Source organism: Phodopus roborovskii, unplaced genomic scaffold (genome assembly GCF_943737965.1).
Source record: "Phodopus roborovskii unplaced genomic scaffold, PHOROB, whole genome shotgun sequence".
Taxonomy (NCBI): domain Eukaryota; kingdom Metazoa; phylum Chordata; class Mammalia; order Rodentia; family Cricetidae; genus Phodopus; species Phodopus roborovskii.
In genome coordinates, this window is record NW_026126482.1 from 32348674 (window position 1) to 32370134 (window position 21461).

The 21461-nt window shown below is 34.2% G+C and overlaps 1 protein-coding gene across 1 annotated transcript in view; it reads left to right on the forward strand.

The window, feature by feature from the left end:
- The first annotated feature begins 3885 nt into the window (after positions 1 to 3885).
- Positions 3886 to 21461, forward strand: part of LOC127229109 (prolactin-7A1) — a 45819-nt gene continuing 28243 nt past the window's right edge. Inside the window, exons 1-2 of the mRNA XM_051194112.1 lie at positions 3886 to 3955; positions 4519 to 4694. Of these exons, the coding sequence (XP_051050069.1) occupies positions 3886 to 3955; positions 4519 to 4694 (246 nt within the window). The remainder of the gene's footprint in view (positions 3956 to 4518; positions 4695 to 21461) is intronic.

Genomic DNA, 21461 nt, shown 5'->3' on the forward strand with positions numbered 1-21461 from the left:
TGTTGTGGAACCTCATCTTTTTGGAGACTTCAGAGATTGTTGATAGGAAAATTTATTGTTTACTGTGAAGACTTTAACATTAATATCAAAATGGAAAGTTTAAAATATATGTAGTTATGCATACAAGGAAAGGTACCAATAAAGAAGAAAATAAGTATGGAGAAAAACATGGTTTTGGGTAGATAATAGAACTTTGACAATGATAGTCCTTACATTTTGGTTTTCATCTGTCTTATACCAGGTGGCTCATTGGATATGAGACAGGAAACTCTGAATATTTCTTTTAACTTTGATTTAGAGGAGAAAGCTGCAGTCCAACTGGAAAGCCTGCTTTGATTTTTAAGTGAATTGGGACTATGAAGTAAGGAGATAGAGGTGTTTAGGGAATGAGAGTTTACTTGTATTGGATTGGTTCTGTAAGTCAGATTCTTTTTTGCTTGGTGATTCCCAGTAGCAAAAGACCATCACAACATCAGGAGAACACCACTTGTATCTCCTCCTCTATTCAAAGGATTTCAGCTCTGACCAGACCCTGCTATTGACTTCTCGGAAAGGGTTCATCCATGCAATATAGACTTTTATCAATGTGTTTATTGCAAATAATAGTACATTTAACAGATGAGGGAATGGTATAGCACATGATATGGTTGCATAATAAAGAAATATCTAACTGACTGAAATGAAGATTCCACTCTTGCTTTACTTTCAGATGACACTGCCCTGGCCATTATTATGAAATGTCACAAAGAGACCTTCTTAAAACAAATAAATGCAACTACCCATCCACTTCTGATGTTTATACTCAATCAACTGTATACCATTGCTATATGTGCAACCAAGTACATTCTGATTAAATTTAAATCCACTTTATTATGGAATCTATATTTGTGTAGGTAGGTCTGCCTGAAAAATCTGTGACTTAGGATATTCTAAGTTACAACATGAAGACCTTGTGTGATGTTTGTTTAATGAAGGTACTTTGACTACAAAACAAGAAAAACAACTAAAACACCCAAAGAAAAACAAAACAAAATGACCAACAAACTAACAAACCAACCAACCAACCAATCAAACAAACAAACAAAAAAGTAAAAACGTCCTCTACATGTCTGGATTTGCACGTTACATTACTGACCAATTGTGCCTAGTGTGTAGAAACTAACACTTTAGTGTTTCTTGGATCTTGGAACACACACACACACATAATCATACATGATAAATTGTTAAGAATGCAGTACTCTTCCTGCGGCCTTGTGTTGCCATGCTAAGAAACAGTTAAGTAAATATGTTACCTTAACCAAGATTCAGTGACAGATACATGTAAGTAAATGAAGAAAAGTAAAAGTCTGAGACATAGATATTTTGCTAGGATGTGGAATTAATACTAACTATGGAGCAGAAATGGCTGTAGTGATTTGCAAGTTAATTTAGACACAAGAAATAGTCTTGAAATAAGCTGAACAGATCATATTGACTACTTGAATCACATGGTCATGAGGATGATAGATCCTGCCTGAAGTTGAAGAGTTATATGATCCTCACCTTTATTCCTGATGTTAATTCTTCTTTCCTCCCAGCAGTGTGTGGCCTTTGGGTTGGCTCAGTGCTCTATATAGGATGTGGAAAATTAACTGGAGGTGGAACTGCAGGGAAGCAGCCCAGCTGTTCCAGGGCTCTACAGAGATGTCACAGCCTTTCTATCAACTGTGCTCCTGTAAGTAACTATCTCTCCATGCTCCTTTAACTAAGCTAAGTCATTCCACGATTTACATTTTTGTATCCTTTATACCCTTTTTGGTATGAACGGAATGTTGCTCATGCCTAATCCTGACAAGTAAAATCAGATAAAGCTGAGAGGCTTTCTAATCATTTATATAGAAAGAAATAACATCACACACTCTTGTATCAGTGGTTATTAAAATGAGTTACCATTCCAGGAGACATGTAGAATTATATAGAGTCACTGTAAATTTTCTTAATTGATGTAGATAGAAAGGGATATTTTCAGTACCTAGTGGTAAGAGCAAGTGTTACACAACCTCGGATGACCAGGGCATGAAATGATTGACATCAAAAAGTCAAACTGCAGAGATTGAGATATTTGACTGGAATGAGTTAAAAGGAGATTGTATACTGAATTTGTAGTAATTATAAAAGGGAGACTGTACATGTTCTGGTTTTTGGATCTCTGCTTGACTTGAATAAACAATAATATTTTCTAACATGGGGACTTAGTACTCTACAGTAGCAGATAAGTCTGTATCCATCTAAATCTAGAATTGTCAATTTAACAAACTATGTTTCAAAAACAATACTATGTAATATTTACATTCTCTTCTTGATGAAGTTTCTATGATTTAAATTTGTGAGAAAAAAAACAGTATCTTTAGCTCCTTGCACTCAGATTAAACTGTGAATATTATTCAGATAATAAATGAAAGGAATGTACATGTACTTACCGTATACATGTATATCTACTATGCATAAGATAAATTAAGGAAAGCATTATGATTTTTAAAAATTTATCTTTATAAGAAGTAGTTTTCCCAAGGGAAAAGTTTCCCAATTTATATATAATATCAAAGGGTCAGCCCTAAAAAACATACACATACAATTGCACATTACATACATATATCTATATATTCGAAGGTGTGTGTGTGTGTTTGTGTGTATGTATGTATGTAACAACTAAATAAATATTGATGAATTTAAAAGAGAAAGGAGATTTTGGAGCCAAGAAAGAAAAGATAATTATCATAATCTCAAAAAATGGAATAAAAATTTAAAAGGATTTATCCTATTTTTATTTTCTTTAGATTATAATTGATGGTTGAATATGTACTATACAGATTTTTGATGTTTTAATTATTTTGAATATTTGTGATTTGGGTTATTTTTACTATAAATAAAATTTTCAGTATCCTAATTTAATTTTAAATATTTACTATTGCATTATTCAAAGATATTGGACACAAGCAGCTTTTTCATACTCGTTCACTAAAGATTTTTTTTCATTTTGATGTCTACATGGTGCTTCATTTCCAGGAAAGCATTAATTATCAGTATGGTTAAGTGCTTATGTTTTCCACCTATAAAATGTAATTTAAAGATGACACCAACACTGCTTATTGTCAGAAAGAAACTCATTTAAAAGATGTTGTTTGAAAGACAAGACAAATAACTAAAATAAAGATTACTTCTGTAGTATAGTGCTAAAAGATAAACCTAGATCCCTATAAGTAACAAAGTCTGTTCACACTGAGCCCGAAGACTATGTAACTGAAGACCCAGTTATAACTGAGAGATCCTGGGTACATACTGAATCACAATGCATAATACAAAGCCCATAATGTTGACAATCTGTCTTACAACAGCTGATGCTAGGATATAGAGAGAAAAAAATCAATTCATTCTATAGGTCTTTTCTTTCCAGAGTACTGTTTGATGACATTACACAGGATTGGTCTAACCAGGGGGTTATTGGAAAGTTCCATGTTATAGAAAAGACACTCTGAAGCTTGAATTATTACTGGAAGATAGTAAATCAGTTCAAAGGTTCCTTTTCATAAAAGGAATCCCATCATTCTCTGTGTTACACAGTAGTCACTCAGTATTTACTCTTTTAAGACATGAAGATAGAACAAAAGCTACCATACTACCCTGTAAAATGAAGGCACTGCACACTTAGTTTAGAAAACTCATATTTCTTCTCTCCATTTTCCAGAATGGCTTCTGAGGCTTAGGTATGGGTTTTGTACAGAGGAATAGATGGGTTGCTCTGAGATTGTATCTCCTAGGAATGTCAGAAGCTGCACCCATAAAATCTCACCAATGTGATTGCCTAATCATGAGCTGAATGAAGACAAAAACAATAGGCATAGGAACATGGATGAAGTAAAACCCAGGAGGCCTCAACCCTACACAAAGAACTTCAGGCAACTATGGCATTATGAGAGTGTGAGAAAGTCATTCCCAAGGAAAAGATACCACTTGGTTATCTAATATTAATGGTCAGTCATAAATGTAAGGTTGCACATATTCTTAAATATATATATATATATATATATGTTTGTATGAATATACACACATATATTTACCTAACAGCTATTAATGAGGAAAAAATGACTTGAATTTTAAAGAGTAAGGCAAAGTATATGGAAAGATTAAGAGGGGGAAAAGGAAGGGCTAAATGATGTAACTATTAAATCTCAAAGTTACAGAAAAAAATGATGTTTTGGAGGAAGTGATAATCGAAAACCAGCATAAATTCTTACAACACTGAACTGAAAAACAATTAATTTAATTTAAAAAATTTCAGAATTATTTCTGATATGTATCCCAGACTGTGGGAAGACACTAAATTCTGACACTATACATTTTCACAGTGAAAGTGATTTTTCACTACCTCTGCTATACAGTATCAAATCACACAGTGGAAGGCACTGGGAAAAAATGATGAAATTTTTTTTTGATAACTTTGGATAAATGGATCTTAATGCCTCTTGCTTCTGTTAGCAGGGGCATTTCTGCTGATGCTGGTCTTGAACCTCCTTTTATGGGTGAATGTGACCTCTGTGCCTTTGAGTAGCAATGAGACTGATGATGATCAACTCTACCTGAAGGAACTGATTGATCATGCCATGATGCTGTCTCAGAATATCAGTAAGCTCAACATTGATATGCGTAGGATATATGTAAGTATTTCACTCATTTCTGGCTTATTTCACAAAACAACCTTCCTGTAAAAGAACGTCCTGTACCTTATTTACAATTATCATGAACCAAAGTTCTAAAAAAGCATGGTTCTAATTATAAAATAAAACATCAGCTATTGAAAAAAAATGAAATAAGGAGAATGGGGCAAGATTCCTGAAATTTCAAAGATTGAAGAATTCAATGAACTATGGAAATTCCCCCTACTTATCTTTAAATTTTCTTAAATTTTTATTTGTGGCATAAACATCTAATAGACCCAGCTGAGGAAGAGCTCTGACTTCCTTACCATGCTTGCTGGAGGCCAGTCTCTGTTACCATCTTTACTTAGCACAAGGCAGACATCTAATAGAGAAGAGTGCATTACAATGAGTCATATGGAATAAGTGTAACTAAATTGTGATGGTGTTGCAAGAGGGAAGGCCAAACAAACCACCAAATGCATGTGATGCACACACACACACACACACACACACACACACACACACACACACACACACACTAACTTCTCAAACTTTGCAATCCTTGACATCCTTGTCTAAGGGGTTACAATGCATGCATTTATTCACTTAGAAGCTAATTTAGAAGAGGAACAGGTTCTCTGATCCAGTGGTCTGTATGTTTACTGGTCAAGGACAGTCACTATCAAGGAGGATGTAGCAGACAAGGTTTTTGTACAGAAATGGACACAGGAAGAATGAGTGTGTTTTAGTAAAAAATATGAATTGATATTGCCCTTTAACTCACTAGTTTTTCTGTCATTCCCTTCATCCTGTCTCAGACCGACAGTGAATTCTCTGAAAAATTTCACCATAAATTTGTAAGTACCTCCCTTACTTCCAACATCTTTCCCCCCAAAGCCTTCAGGTTAATGACCTTGACTGAACTTAGCCTGCAAAAGAATCCAGTTTTCAAGTAATATTCCTCCAAGGGTAAAAAAAAGAAAGTGCTAGCTACTGCAAAGCAGAATACAGGGCCCAGCTTCTAGAAGTTTCTGGCTTGTAATAAATAGAATGTTTTTTAAAGTCTTTCTCTCTTTATAATTGTTGTTTATGTTAAAACACTTTCATCATAATGCTTTAGTAGTTGTATCCAGAGAATGACTATAATTCCATGATCTTTCTGCTGTAAACCATTTGCTGTTGACATCATTACGTAGCACACTGGAGACATCCAATACAGAAAAACTACATTGAACTAAGTCACAATGAATAGATAGAATGAATCTAAACTGATAATTCAAGGAAGGAAAAAAAAAACAGACAACAACAACAACAACATATTACCTTCTCATAAACTCCCAAATGCTGGAAATCATGTTTAAAGGTTTCTGGTACAGAGGTTTATTTATTGGGAAGGCTGTTTTAAAAAAGAAACAGGGTACTGTCTTCCCAAGGACTGTATGTTACCTGTTCAAGGCTAGTTAGTGTCAAGGAAAAAACACTAGACATGGCTTCAGTACCAATATGGGCACCCAGAGAATATCCTTTTTTTTTGTTTGTTTGTTTGTTTTGTTTTGCAATAAATATGCATTCATGTTATTGCTTTACTCACTTTTTTTGCAATAAATATGCATTCATGTTATCTCTTTATTCACTTTTTTTCCCATACCCTCATCTGGACTCAGTTAACTTCAGCAACAGAGTCATATGACCAATTTGTAAGTACCTCACTTATTTCCATCTTCTTTCTCCCAAAAACCTTAATGCTAATGACATTACCTGTGTTTACAAGAGAAAGTATTGACGATCAAGTGTCAAGTAATGCATATCCACAGGTGTACAGTGATATGACATTCTTGTATTATTACACAAGAAAGTCTCTGGCTGTAAAAGCAAATTGAGAATGAGAAAGTTTTGGGGAACCTGACTTGAAAAAATAAAATGAAATGATTTGTTCAAGATTTTCTCTAAAATTTAATTTAAAAAGTATAATTGTGGCATATAACTATAATCATTGTGGTTAGGGGAGAATTCTGATGTCCAGTTCTAGCTTTTAAGATACGAGAAATATTTTCACAAAGTTCACTGCAGATAACCAAGAAGGTTGGAGTGCATTGTAGTCAGTTGGGTGTAGGAAACAGAACCAATCCAAATGGAAAGCATGCCAAGAGGGAGGGAAAAAAAACCAGAGTTAGGAACCCTGCTAGAAATCTCCAGTGTTACAGTTCATTGAGTAGGGGCTAGTTGGCAGGCTCTCTCCTTCTGATGACTGCATGTTAGCTGCTCAAGGTCAGTCAACATAAAGGAGATTTAAAAAAAAGGGCTTCAGTAAACAATGGGCATCATGAGAATATATGTCAGCATTTGCAATAGATGTGTTGTTGTGTTTTTATTCATGCTTCTCATTCCTCATTCTTACTGACCCTCTTACAAATTTTTAACATTCCTGTTAATCTAACTTTTAAACAAAAGCTGATTATCAGTTTTAAATAATCAGTTATTAACAGTATATAATATTTAAGATTATACATTAAATAGTATATAAATACTTATTTTTTATTTCATTGTTTACTATTTCCTAAAAATCGTCAGTTTGTTATATCTACTTTTGTCAAACTTGACACTTTTTCAGTCAGAATTTATGATTGACACTGGATGGTACTGTTATATATATTCACTTGTAATAGAAAGAAAATCTATAATTTAAAAATGCCTAGATAGGCCTGAAGAGAATGCTCAGTGGTTAATGCATAGTTAAAGGACACATATCAATTTGGTTAAACAGGAACCGATACATTAATGGATATAGATACAATATACCTGATACAGAGCCCAGATTCTGGAGAAAAATTATCTCTAAGACACTTTGTATTCACTAGTGTTGTTATTTTTTAAGACTTCCCTTCAATAAGGAAAGGTTTAAGGAAAATAACAAAATATTAGAGAAAATCAATAGGGTTGGAGAAATTTGACATTTAGGTGAAGAACAAACTGAGATTATAGACCTCAATAAGAAGACAGGTAGCATCAAAATGTTCACATTGTTAAGTCTTTAATCTTAGATTTTATGCAGATTTAAAATTTAAAAAGCACACATCTATTGAGTGCAATATCATTCTTATTGTGGATTAACTCACTTATTTTCCAGACTCCAATTAACTTAATATTAATTATTATATATATATATATATATATATATATATATATATATATATGCTTGGATTTTTTGAGGATCAGGAGTTTCTGATCAAGTCTCTCACCTGCTGCCACAATTACTCTATCAAAACTCCAGAAAGCATGGATGAAGCCCAAATGATCTCTGTGAGTTTTTGGTTTGATTTTTTTTTTTTTTTTTTGCACCTAAACAGCTGAAGCAGTAGACTAACTTAGCTTTGTCACACTGCAATTATTGTTTTAGATGTAGTAACCATGAATAGAGAAATAGAGTGAACAAAGACAAATCATGTTAGATAGTTGGTAAAAATAAATAAGTAAATGTTAAGTACTATTACAACAGGTCCATAAATTGTCCATTAAGAGAGTTTTAGTTTAAAGATAGCTCATCAGTAGAGTTTGCTTAATAAATGCAATTGTGTTACTTGTATGTTACCAGAGAATGGCTTCCCACCACTGGCAATTCTCACACTATGCTCAGTCTTCTTGATTTTCAAGACTCATCAGATTCTATTTCTGCCTCTTACTTTCCTGTTCATTTCCTCCCAACTTCTGTAATCTCTTCTTTGTCTTGACTGAAGCACCTGAACAAGGCAATGCAATAAACACTGTCTAATGTTTTCAGAATGAGCAATGCCCCCAGTTGTAATGAGAAGGTCTACATATCACTGCAGCACTAATTTACAACTGTTATGATCTTTCCTTTTGATTCTTTTCCATAACTTAACCTCAAATGAACTGACTTAAGGATCATGTGAAAATAGTAAGGTAAACTGAAGGGAGGAAAATGTTTCTAAGATAAGTTCTCCATGGATAAGCTTTTCACAACATGTTTTGTTGACATTGCAATTAATACTCACAAAAGCTAGCTGAGATAATTAGACTAAGTCATTGAAAATTTTCTGGAACTTGGACCATTAGCTTTCTATATCTGAATGGGTGTTAGGCTCCATACAACTCATATCTTCACTCTTACTCATAAGCAGCAATTGTCCCATGAGAATGCATTGCCAACACCTTTGTATCTGGTCTTTTCCTTTGTGTACTTTTCTTATTTCCATCACAATGTCCACTGGATACCTCTCTTCTCTTTTCATCGTTACTGTAATAACTCAACATATCAGAACATGAAATATTTTAAGCCAGGAATGAGTTTCATGTAAGATCCTGGAACACGCTCAAAAGTAAAAGTTCTGTTGTTATTTCTATTCATATTGTCAAAGTGTTAAAGAAAATGACATCTCATTATTTCATTGTTCTTCACTTATATGTTTCACCAAATATTCTGTTGTATTAAAGGTAAGGAGAGGGAGCTTGTTAGACTGAGGGAACCACACTTATTAATGCCAGGTTGTCTTCATGGTATTCTTTCATTAATAGCCTAAAATAACCTGAAAAATAAGTATGATTGTGAGCAATCTGGATTTATTGTTTCATGAGTCTAAATATCTTGCTTTTTACACTGGGTGGGATCTATTTTCCATCAATCAAAGGGAAGCCCCAGAAAATTCTTGGTTTACCCTAGACAAGCAAAATATCAAAGCATAAAAGAGTTTATAGGGAGGTCAGAAGGCATAATTACATATGGAAAATACACATGATGAATAAAATGGGTAATTGGAAGTAATATGTATATATATATATGTGTGTGTGTATATATATAATAATTTTGATGATAAATTACAGGTTAATTTTAATGTATTAATCTACATTAATTTTATTCCTCCAAACCATTCTACCATCCCACAAAAATAACAAATGGATATTTAGTTTGCTTGTCTCAAGAAAATTAAGGCTTGCTAATCTTTCTTTATTTCACTTATTTTAATGTAATTTCTAAAACATGGCTGCTTAGCTTCAAGACTTTCCAAAATTGATACTCAGTAGAGTGCGGGCATGGAATGACACTCTTAAAAACTTCCTGACTATACTCAGAAATAGGCCAGGAACACATAATGATGTCATATCATTAGCCAAAGACATTGAGAGAAAAAATGCAGAGCTTTATGAGGACACCAAGAAAATACTCAGCTCGGTGAGTAGTGTTCTTTCACTTTTATCATTCATGAACATTACGATTTGTGCAATGGATATTAAAGGTTGAAATGCCTCAGTTTGCAAAAACAGATTTTGGCACCCAAACTCGTAGACAGTGTCAAAACTAATGGATACAGATTAAAGTATAACTGTTTTTAACAGTAATTTGAACAATACCTATTGCTCTGGGCAGACTGAAATAATCCTAACTATTTCATATTAAATTACCCCTAGACCATCAGTATTGATCATCAATGTCAAGCACAAGTCTATGCTTGATTTGAAATACTGATCCTCCATTTTCAGAATCATAAAAAGACCAATTACATCTGAAGTCAATATAATGAAAGAAAATGTGGACTTTGGACTTGCCTTTACTTTTAGATGACTGACAGATTTGTAATAGCAAGTGCTTGACATGTGGAAAAACCATGCCTGTGATGGCAGTTTTACATTCTTTTACTTTACTTTGTGATAACAGGTTTTCTTTTCTAAATTTTTATTTAAATTACCTTTTGTATAGTATATTTGTATCATATTATTTACCCTCCCCATCTCCTACAGATTTTCTCTACCACATTATTTATCCAGTTTCATGTTCTTCCTTTTCTTTCCTCCCCTTCTCCCATAAACAAGAAAGACAACAAAAATATACAAAAATGGAAATCAAAACAGACAAGACAATATGAAAAGGAGGACAAATTAGACAAAAATACCCTCCCAAAATAAAAAGTTCACTGCACAAAACAACAACAGCAACAAAAACCCATTGAGTATGTTTTGTATTGGCCAGTTGCTGCTGGGCATGAGGCCTGACCCAGAGTATGGTCAATATGCTTAAAGATATTCTTTTGGAAAAAAACTGATTTTTTTCTCTTTTCATCAGATATCAATTGCAAATAACTGCTCAGTTAGGAATTGGACTCTGTCCACTTCCCCATCTCAGTGCTGGGATTTTTTTTTCTGGCTTGAACCTGTGCAGGTCTTATACAGCTTTATTTGTATATCAGTCCTGCTGTATCTTTAAGATGCTGTTTCCTAGAATCACCTACCACCGTCTTTTTGCTTCTCATATATGTAGAAACTGGATACTTGAGGTAGGGGTTTGATAAAGACATCTTATTTAGGTCTGAGTTGTACAAAGTCTCTCACTCTCTACACATTGTCCATAGTGAATCTTTGTTAATTACTATGTACTGTCAGAAGAACCATCTCCAACTAGACTTGATAAGTAGATAGATATTCTTATTATGACAATGTTATTGTTATGTGCATTTTGTAGTATAAAAGTAGTATGTTTTTTCCTAAGCTCTTATCATTTCCCTAAATGCAATTTATTATCTTGAAAGAAAATGATAAGATGTGTAAATAATAGCTGACAGATTATTATTTTGATTATTAGATTTTTGTACCAGAAAAGGTGGACTACACTGTCTGGACTGGTCTTGAAGACTTACTATCATCTGATGAAGAATTTCGTCATTTTGCTCTTTGTAAATTATCCTATTGCTTGCGTGTAGACATGAATGCAGTTGACCTTTGTCTCAAGCTTTTGAGATGTGTGATACTTGTTAATAGTGACATCTGCTTGTCCCCAAGAATTAGAAATGATTCATGATGCTACATCCTTTTTAATAGTCTTACTTTTATACAACTTGGAGATATGCTTTTTTGTACTGGGTATCTTTTAAAAGAAAAATAAACATTGTATATATGACAAAGTTTAAAAAGAAAACTTGTTTTTATCTCTTATTTATTTAGTACTAATTATGTTACTATTTTAAGAGGTTTGATTGGTAAATGGAAAATCTACAACTTACTTTAGAATCACAGTAAATATTAATGTTAATATATCCATAAGAGAGTAAATTCACTATTAAAAGGGTTTCCATGTTAATAAGTAATAGAGATATTGTAGTGGCACATACCTTTAATCCCAACACTTGGGAGACAGAGGCAGGTGGATCTCTGTGAGTTCCAGGCCAGCCTGGTCTACAAAGTAAGTTCCAGTGTAAGCTCTGAAGCTACAGAGAAACCTTGTCTCGAAAAACAAACAAACAACAAAACAGCAAGTAATTCAGTTTGCCAGAACCTATCCTGTTACCCATGTCATAGCTACCCACCAGGTTCTACAAGGCCAGGACACCCTGTACTCTGGGTCAACTTTGTTATATCTTTTCTTTTATACCTAAGTCAATTGCACTCACTACAATTCTCAAAGAGGACCTCATGGCACCACACTCAATAGTCCAGTCTAGCCTTAGAAGCCATGCCCATGCCTTCCCAACCTCCAGGTTTGGGCCAGTACTCACACAGTGTACATGAGTAGTTGTTTTGGTTCATCACACCTTATGCTGTCATACTATGCCATTATCTTCTCTCTAGGTACAGCCTGGCTGTTATCTGGCCTAGCCTTGTGAATGTGTACTCTTGTTCATAAGCTTCCTGACTGACCTAAAGCCAACAGTTTAATAGGCCAGAATAATTCCTAACTACATTCTAAAACATATCTGCATAGCAAAGGTAAGTATAGTTCTTACCCTTTGTCAAAGAAACTTCTATCTTGGATTTACTTCTGAATTTTTATACCTGTATTCATAGACTAGTTGAAACTCTGAGGAATTTTTAGAGGATGTCCTTTGTGCAGTGCATGGTGATTAACAAAGAAATTCTTAAATATTGGGAGTACAGAGAACAAGTATTAGTGGGATGCTTATCCACCAGTGGGATAACTATATCGTGAAAATACCCAGTTTCAGAGACTCTTTTGGAAGAGGAGGGCAGAAAATTTATTAAGAGACAGAGTATGGTGAGCATCAAAGCAAAGCAGTATCTCTTGGACATGAGAGCAAATGTGCCAGCCTATACAAGAACTGTACAAGAAAAAGATAAGCCTTTATACATGTAGTGTGGAAGTAACTTGAGCCCTGCACTCAAACTTAGGAGATATTGATAATTAATGGATTCAGGGAAATGAGGAAAAGGTCACTTTTAAGTAGCCTACACTCCAGTTGGTTACACCACCACTAGGTCAGAAAAGATTTTACTTCATGAGTTATTTGAAGAATGGGTGGAAAGGAGTTGGGAGAAGGGAGCAATTAAAGAACAATAACATTATATAGTAGGCAAATTATATGTAAATTTAAATGCTAAGTAACAGTGTAGGAGATCCATAAATTCTCCACAGAGCACCTGTTTTACCAGTATATACCTGATGATGTGCTGATTATTGCACAGGATACTTTGAATTGAATTGTAAAAACATGGTTACATCCAGGACCTCAGTGTGATGTCAAGGTCTACATATTATTCCATCTTTGCAGGCTTTAACCAAACTTAACATGACCATAACTGAATCTAAAATAAACACTCATGCACATACACATATAGACACACACACACACACACACACACACACACACACACACACACACAATATAATTGTCTCACACCATGATTTTACTATTATACCATTGATATTTATCTCTTCTAGTCATATTGATGATAATTTGATAATATAAGGAAAAGTAAAAAAAAGCAAAGAAGAAAATAGTGACAAATACTTCATTGTTAGAAACTTTGCAGAAAAGCCTATTGACATTAGTGCATTTAATCCATCTAAAATTACTGCATGTGTCGATTATTACAGTGTGATATGGTATATTTGTACAACTTATGAAAATGTATTGCCGAGACTGGTGTAACAAAAATCTGTATGGCCAATAGTTAGGCAGGAGATATAGGCAGGACTTCAGGTCAAAGAGACTAGGAAATAATCGATGCATGTAGGAGACATCATCAAATGTAGAATGAGCTGGGCACACAAAATGGGAGAGAAGTAAAAGCCACATATTGGAATTTAAATTAATAAAAAATATATGTTAATTAAGTTGTAATTGCTAGTGGGGCAAGCTCAAGCAATGCCCAAGCTTTTATAATTAATAAGAGTACAAGTCATTATTTACAGGCTAATGTTCCCAATAAGAAAGTTTAGTGATATAAGAAAACCAAGGCTCAGAGATTATATAAAATCTATTCCACATGTGTGAGTAGGCTGTATCTAACTCAGGATTTCACTCTTGTCCATGCCAAACTACTCCTGACAAATTAATTTGGCATCATAGTCTACTCAAACATTCATAATTGTTAAACATTAACAATGAAATATCTGACATGCTCCACGACCTGCCAGCAAGAGAGCATTCCCAGGCTCCTCCTCAGACCTCCTTCCACAGGTCACTTCTGCCCCTGGCACCACCCCCCAATGGGCGTGGTCAGTGAAACAGAAGGAGACAAAGTAAATATCCCACTACAATGCATATTTAATATTACTCAGAAAAACTATAGGCCAAGGTCTGAACATTACTTTTATATAATATATACCTTATATTATGTTACTTCACATAAGGAAAATAACAAATGAATGATTAGTTCAGTCCTTTGAGCCTGAGAAATAACAAGAACTATTCCTGCTAAATTTCACCACATTTAAGTTTTCAGCTGCAGTCATTTCTGGTATATTCCTTCTGAAAGAAATGCTCAATATGTTGGGAATTAAAATGAACATCTTCATAACACAGTGATAGAACTGGATGCTACGAAGAAACCCTAGTTTCAACATATCAAGACTCAACGGCGTAGGGTAATAATAAAGGGAGTTCAAGAGTGCCCTAGAAAAATATTCAGTAAGGTGTGTAGTTTTTTTGTGTAGGATTTTTTTTGTATCTTTTTGCCTTTCTTGTTAAGTTCAGCAAAGTTATGACTACTATAGTAAAAATTAAAAAAATATATTAATGATGTAAAAAACCACAAACAAACACACACATACACACACAAACACACACACACACACAAACACATACACACACACGAAATCACCTAGCATCATTCTGCTTCTCCATGTGTGTTTTACTGCAATATAACCTGCCATCTTGATGCAATGCGTCAGTAAATGAATCTAAGGGTATCTTTTGTAGAACTCTGTGCCTGGCACATTTAAATTACCCTTGTCCAGATAAATAAGCATCCATGGCTTTGTCTGGAATTTTATTACAATCCTAATTTCCTCCTTGTCGTGGTTTTAAAAAAAATATTTCCCAAAGGGATTTGCATTATTAGGAGGTGTGGCCTTGTTGGTGTTGGCATGGTTTTGTTGGAAGAAATGTGTCACTGTGGAGGCAGGCTTTGAGGTCTCATACATAGTTAAGCCATGCCCAGTGAGACAGTTCATTTTCTATTACCTTTGGATCAAAACGTAGAATTCTCCAGCATCATGTCTGCCTGCATGCAAAGATACTCTCAGTTTCCATGCTCTGTGCCATGATGATAATGAACTAAACCACTGAAACTGTAAGACATTACCTCAATTAAATGTTTCCTTTATAAAAGTTGCCATGATCATGGTGTCTCTTCATAGCAATAGAAACCATAACCAAGACAACACAAAATATTTATTCAGCATTTTCAATGAAAAATTACCAGTAAATACTATAAAATTGTGATTGATAGTCTGCTGATGATTAGATTCATCCCAGGTTCCAAGATAATGAGCAGTATCCTTTCTGGAATTGACTGTCATCTTTGCAAAAGCCCAATGAGTCAAACAAAATGAATTAAGAATATTATATATTAGTAATAAAAACCCTATTCTAGAATATTTAATATTAAAATACACAGAATAATGTGGTCTACATATATAAATGCACCCTTAATTTATTTATCACACAATTTACATGTAATTTAATTTTAAGCTCCTCTGATGATACAAACATGAAACTATATTTGTCTCATTACATTTGCAATATTGATGATTAATAACCATTAAACCTTTTATTATTTAATCAAAAGTTCATATACTGATGAAATTATAATCAGATTTTAAGATAGAGCCCTTTATGCAAGATTGTAAATCCCTGACAATCAAACACCAGTTCATGAAAGAAATATTGAACTATTATTGACTATTGTATATTTCCATTTATATAGAAATAAGTGAAGAAATTAAAATTATTCAAATTTTGAAGAAACATTTATATCTGGTTAGGATACATATGCGTTCTAGAGTATTGGCTTTACAGAACAAGTATGGTTCTTGAGCCTATGCAGTGCCTTTTTTTTTTTTTTTTTTTTTTTTTTTTTTGCACATCTTCTTTATTTGGAACATCCCTTGTCCTTGCATACAGAAGGACTTAAGGACTTAGAGATATTTGGTCTTACTCCTATCCAAGAAAGAGGCAAATCGAAGGCAGGCAGTGATAGTACACACCATTAGTCCCAGCACTCTGGAGACAGAGGAAAATGGATTTCTGTTACTTCAAAGCCACCCTGAGCTACACGAAACTGATCTGGTCTATAAGAGAAACAGAGATCACATAAATGTGATCTCAGCACTTGGGATCCCATGCTTTAATACCAGTTCTAGAGAGGAATATTAGGTGGGAGGAGTCAGGGGCTCAGTGTAGTCTGGGTAAGAGTGAGAACAGTCTGAGGAGTAGTGCAGTCTGGAGAGGAAACCTGAGAACAAGATTTCCATTTCATTCTGAGCATTGGTAGAGGTGAAAATTCTCTATGACTTGTTGATTTGCTTTTTTGATCTTCAGAAATATATTATTAATATAAACTAGAACTTGTGCTATACAATATAATTTGTGAGCATATTTTATATTAACAAAATATCTTCAGGACCTAAACCAGTTTGTAGTTTCATTACCTACAGTGTGATTACCATCAAAATCCAATTACAGTGTTCAAGAAATAAAGAAATAGAACTGTATTATCAAATGAAGAAGACTTGTAGTTGGGAAAGATAGAACACGTGTGTGTGGTGGATGAGTAAATAACACCAGAGTATAATTATCAATAAATTCTAAAATGGGATAGATTATTATTAAATATGATCATTCACATTGAATCATAACATCTATTGGTGATGATAGCACTTATTTGATTCTTAGAATAAGCTGGTACTGACTTAGAAGCATCTCCATTAGTTTTCATGGATATAGAAAGTTCTATACACAGTACCAGAGAAGAAAAGAAAGCATCAATCTTACCTAACTGCGATTTATGACAATGTCAACTCTTACAAAACATTTAATTGGGATGGTCCACAGTTTCAGTATTTCAGTCCATTTTCAACAAAGCACATCTTTTAATAGTGCCATTCCATATGAGATTCTGGGCCCAATTCCATTCAAACTACAACATTGCAGAATTGAGTTTCCTGACAATGCATGTCCTCTGGTGCAATAGTGATTGTGTACATCAATTTGAGTAATCTACAAAGTGAGACTCAAAGCAGTTATCATTTTTGAACCAAGACTCTGTAACTAGAGATTTCATTAACCATAAGGGAGAAACTATTATTATTCTGCAAAACGGACATTTTATACCAGTATTATACCAATTCCCTATGATTTGTCATTATACCCATATCATCTCTTAATGCTGATCTAAGAAACTTTTGTTTTCATTAGATAGCTAAGTAACAATGAAGAGGCTACAGAATGCTCAGAATGAAATGTGTTATGTTTACTACATCTCTTCCTCCCAAGGCTTCAGGATCCTGGGAGAATTAGGTGAAAATGGATGTTATGGCAATGAGAGATAGAGAACTATAAGAAAAAATACTTTACACATACAACTAGGTAGTTGCACTTACAAATTCATTGTAGTTATGACAACATGCCTAGGAATGATGCAAAATTCCAACAGATATATTAGACAGGAAGTCAGACCAAGGAGCTATTGGCAACTGTTAGCTAATGGGAGATCAAGAGTCAGTTTTCTCTAAGAATGCAAACTCTAGTAGTTGAGCATCCTCCAGTGGAATGTTGCTCCTAGATAGATGATAGTTTCAGAAGCCATTCTACAGCTTCATGAAATGGAAAATACTAGGCCTTCTGGGAGTCTGCATACCCTTTCCAAAGCTACCATGTAAAATAAAAATCTATATTTCGTATTCATTTACTAGAGCACCAAGAGAAATCTGAATTGATAAATTGAAAGCTGAAGGCATCATGAAAGATTTGTGAAATGTTATACATATGCATGGGAAAAAGCACCCTTGGTAGCTATAAGGTTATTGATTGAAATGCCACTGTTTGGAGTATGTTACATCATTATCATCTAGTGGATGGCAATGGTCTCTAAGAACCTTTGTAGCATTCAGACAGTTGAAGCTACTCTTGTATATATTCCAGAACAAACTGGTTGTATTTCATCATCTTGTTTCATGGAATGGAAAAATTCATATGAAATTTCAGATTGAACTGATGGTGTCTGGCTTTCATTGTTCTAAAGACACTAAGGAATCTGTTTGAGAACTGACACCAATGGCAGTATTCAGTTTTATGCTAATGCTAAAAATCAGAGCAGGCACAAAAAGGAATATAAACTAATATAATTCTGGTACCATAGTTCTTGTAACCAACAATTAAGAGATTTGACTTAGGGACTACCATACCAGAGGCAACATATATTTGGTATAATAAGGTAAGAAATTCCAGCCAAAGAAAGATATAGAATAATTGACTAATGCTATGACATGGTGGTACAGTGTTCCGGAAAAAAATCACATACATATCTTTACCAATCTAAGGAGCAGGAAATATACAAAAAATTACAGAAAATGCAAGAGTCAATGGAAGCAGAGATATGACATGTCCATCATGCAGTCAGTTTGTTTTTTGTAGATCTTCAAAGTAACACGGACAAGTCCTAGAAATAGCAGGAAACACAGATACACAGGTCTATGATGTTTATATTACCTGAAGCAGAACAGTCATTGGAAAAATACCTATGGTTTTATAACTTATTTTCTTTCTGTCATAGCTGTGAGTGGTCTTGTGGCAATCTTTCAGAGACATGCAGTGAAAAGTAAATAAAGATCTAGACTCTAGTACAACAGCATTCTTAATTAGCCCACAAACTATGTTGGAACTTTTCTGAGATATGGCTGTCACTGAGTTAACCATGCTTCTTTTAGTAATCTCTCAGCCATGCTCATCCCTGTAAATTTGATAAATTAATTATTACCAGACATTTTACTTGCTCAAGTAACCCAATACTGGGCTTGGGAGAGTGTTGTAATCTAAACCAAATCTTCACAATATCAACACATATTTTACAGTAGTTCTCAATCGTTGGATCCCTTTCTTTGACATAAGTTGCAAGAACTAATAGTGTCTTAAAAGTAAGGAAATAAATGAGTCAATGAAATCCAATGTGGTGGTTTAGGCATGTTATCCCACTGCTGAGAAGAAAGGTCGACCCTTGACCAAGGCTGAACCTTCACCCTATATTATTTAGCAAGTTTCAGGCAGGGGGGGTTCCATCTCTAAAAATAGGTCATAAATAAATGAATATCATATCAATAGTTGCACCTGAGGTATTTTTCTAACTTCTACCCACATTTGCATTTATATATGAGAAAGAAGACAATAATATCTGATACTTTTGAAATAGGAATAGCTGATATGTTAGAGTTTTAGCACTGTTCATTTGTTGAGTTAGCAGTTTAGTGAGAAATTGAACAGTGATTTTGTTCAAAAATTTAAAGGATGTTGTTTTACAAATCAAGAAATATAGCCAAAATGATTACTATGGCTTCTGTAATCATGTGATCAAATGAGAAGTTACAACACCATGAATGTGTTCTGTGGCATACAGATATTCATGAGATCCCCATGTTAAGTAGGACATGTTAATAAGGCAGTTAAAAAGTTTATACTACTTATATTTCACCTATCTTAACAGCTATTAATTGAACTTAGGGAAAATCACTTGACCTTTTAAGCCTGCTTTTTAATGAGTATAGTTTAAGAAGTTACATAGGTCCAGCCTACGCACAGGGTTATTGTAAAATTAAATTTTGTGGAAAAAAACATTTTGATTTCTTTGTTGGCCTTTTCAAATCAGAGAAACATCACTCTTTAAATAGCCACAAATAATATAAAATATCTTGGAGTAACTTTATCCAAAAATGTAAAATACCTGTATGAGAGAAATTTAAGTCTTTGAAGAAAAGAAATTAAAGAAGATATGGGCAAAGATCTCCCAGCTCATGGTTACGTAGGATCAACATAGTATAAATGGCAATCTTACCCAGAGAAATCTACAAATTCAATGCAATCCCTATCAAAATGCCAACACAATTCTTCATAGACCTTAAAAGAGCAATGCTAAGGTTAAAACCCTTCTTTTTATTTTAGACAAAAAAGAGGAGATGATGGGAGATGTCATTCTGAAAGCGCTGTTGGCCAATTGGAAAGCAAGACAGGAGGGTCTAGGAGACAATGAGGAAAGGGGAAGTGGTAAGGAGGAGTCAAGATGGAGAGGCTGGAGAGACCAGACACAGGCCCCATTCCCCGGTAAGATGAAAGCACATGGAAATACTAGATAAATAGAAATGGACTAAATATTGTTAACTGTGATTCTTACTTGATAACTGTTTAGTCCATTAACATTTAGTAAGATCTATTCTATCTTTGTGAGTCTAAAGTCCTATATGTATCTTATCTGAAATCCTAACTAAGGAAAACTATAACCATAACTATCTGTCTTCAACTCCATTAAAGACCACAGAAAGATAATATATAAACTCTAGAAATGGCAGAGACATCTTGCCTTGTCAGTCACTTAAAGTTCTTCTGTAATCTTCCATCTTCAGCCCATAGGCCATAGTGTGTCTGGCAGACTCTTCAGCAAAGCAGGAAACTTTAAACTGTCTTCTTGTATTGGCAGTTTTTTGGTCATTTTTCTCTATGTCCTGCAGACTGTCTGGCAGACTCTTCCATAAAACAGGAACTCTGTAGCAATGTCTATCTTGAATCAGCCAGCAGTCACTTTCCTGTGGATCCTGCATGTCTAGTTTATACAGCATAAAATCAAACAGTAAAGACAAGAGCAGTAGCTTGTCCAAATGGCTAGTCTTGCCATACTGGAAGCAAACTCCATATGTGTTTATTTGATGTCCCTCTTCCTTTCTGTCACAGGTGGTGTTGCTAAGAGCATTTATGTCTCACTGTCAAGAAAAAACTTAAACCATTTTAAATGCCATATTCTGTAGGTCTTTGAAAGGTTTGAAGAATGCTTATCTATCTCAAATACATCTGTGTATCTTGACATCTCCCATCAGTCAGTGCTTACTGGAATCTTCACTAAGGCACTAGGGCTATTATTGTAGAAGTTCATAGTCATGAACTGAGTGAAAATGATAGAACTAACTTAAAACATAGTTGATTCAACATAGGGAAAATATAGTTTTTCATAAACCCTTAAGTGCTTGGAAATTGTTTAAACATTTCCATCACATGCCTATAGATAATTGTTAGATGATAGGAGGGCTGAACAAACAAGTTCTAATTTTTGGGTAATTATATCTTATGTGGTCAAAATCAATCAAGATCAAGGAAGAGAGGGGAAAAGAGATAAGTTTTGAGTGCCACCATGGGCATCCCATAAGGTGTGTCTCTACATTTACATTAAGTTCACCTTCATATTGAATTTTACTCATGAGTTTCTCTTTTGCTTCATTCATCTTATTCTAGGTACCCAATGTTTTCTTTTTTTTCAGACATGTTTGCTAAAATTGTA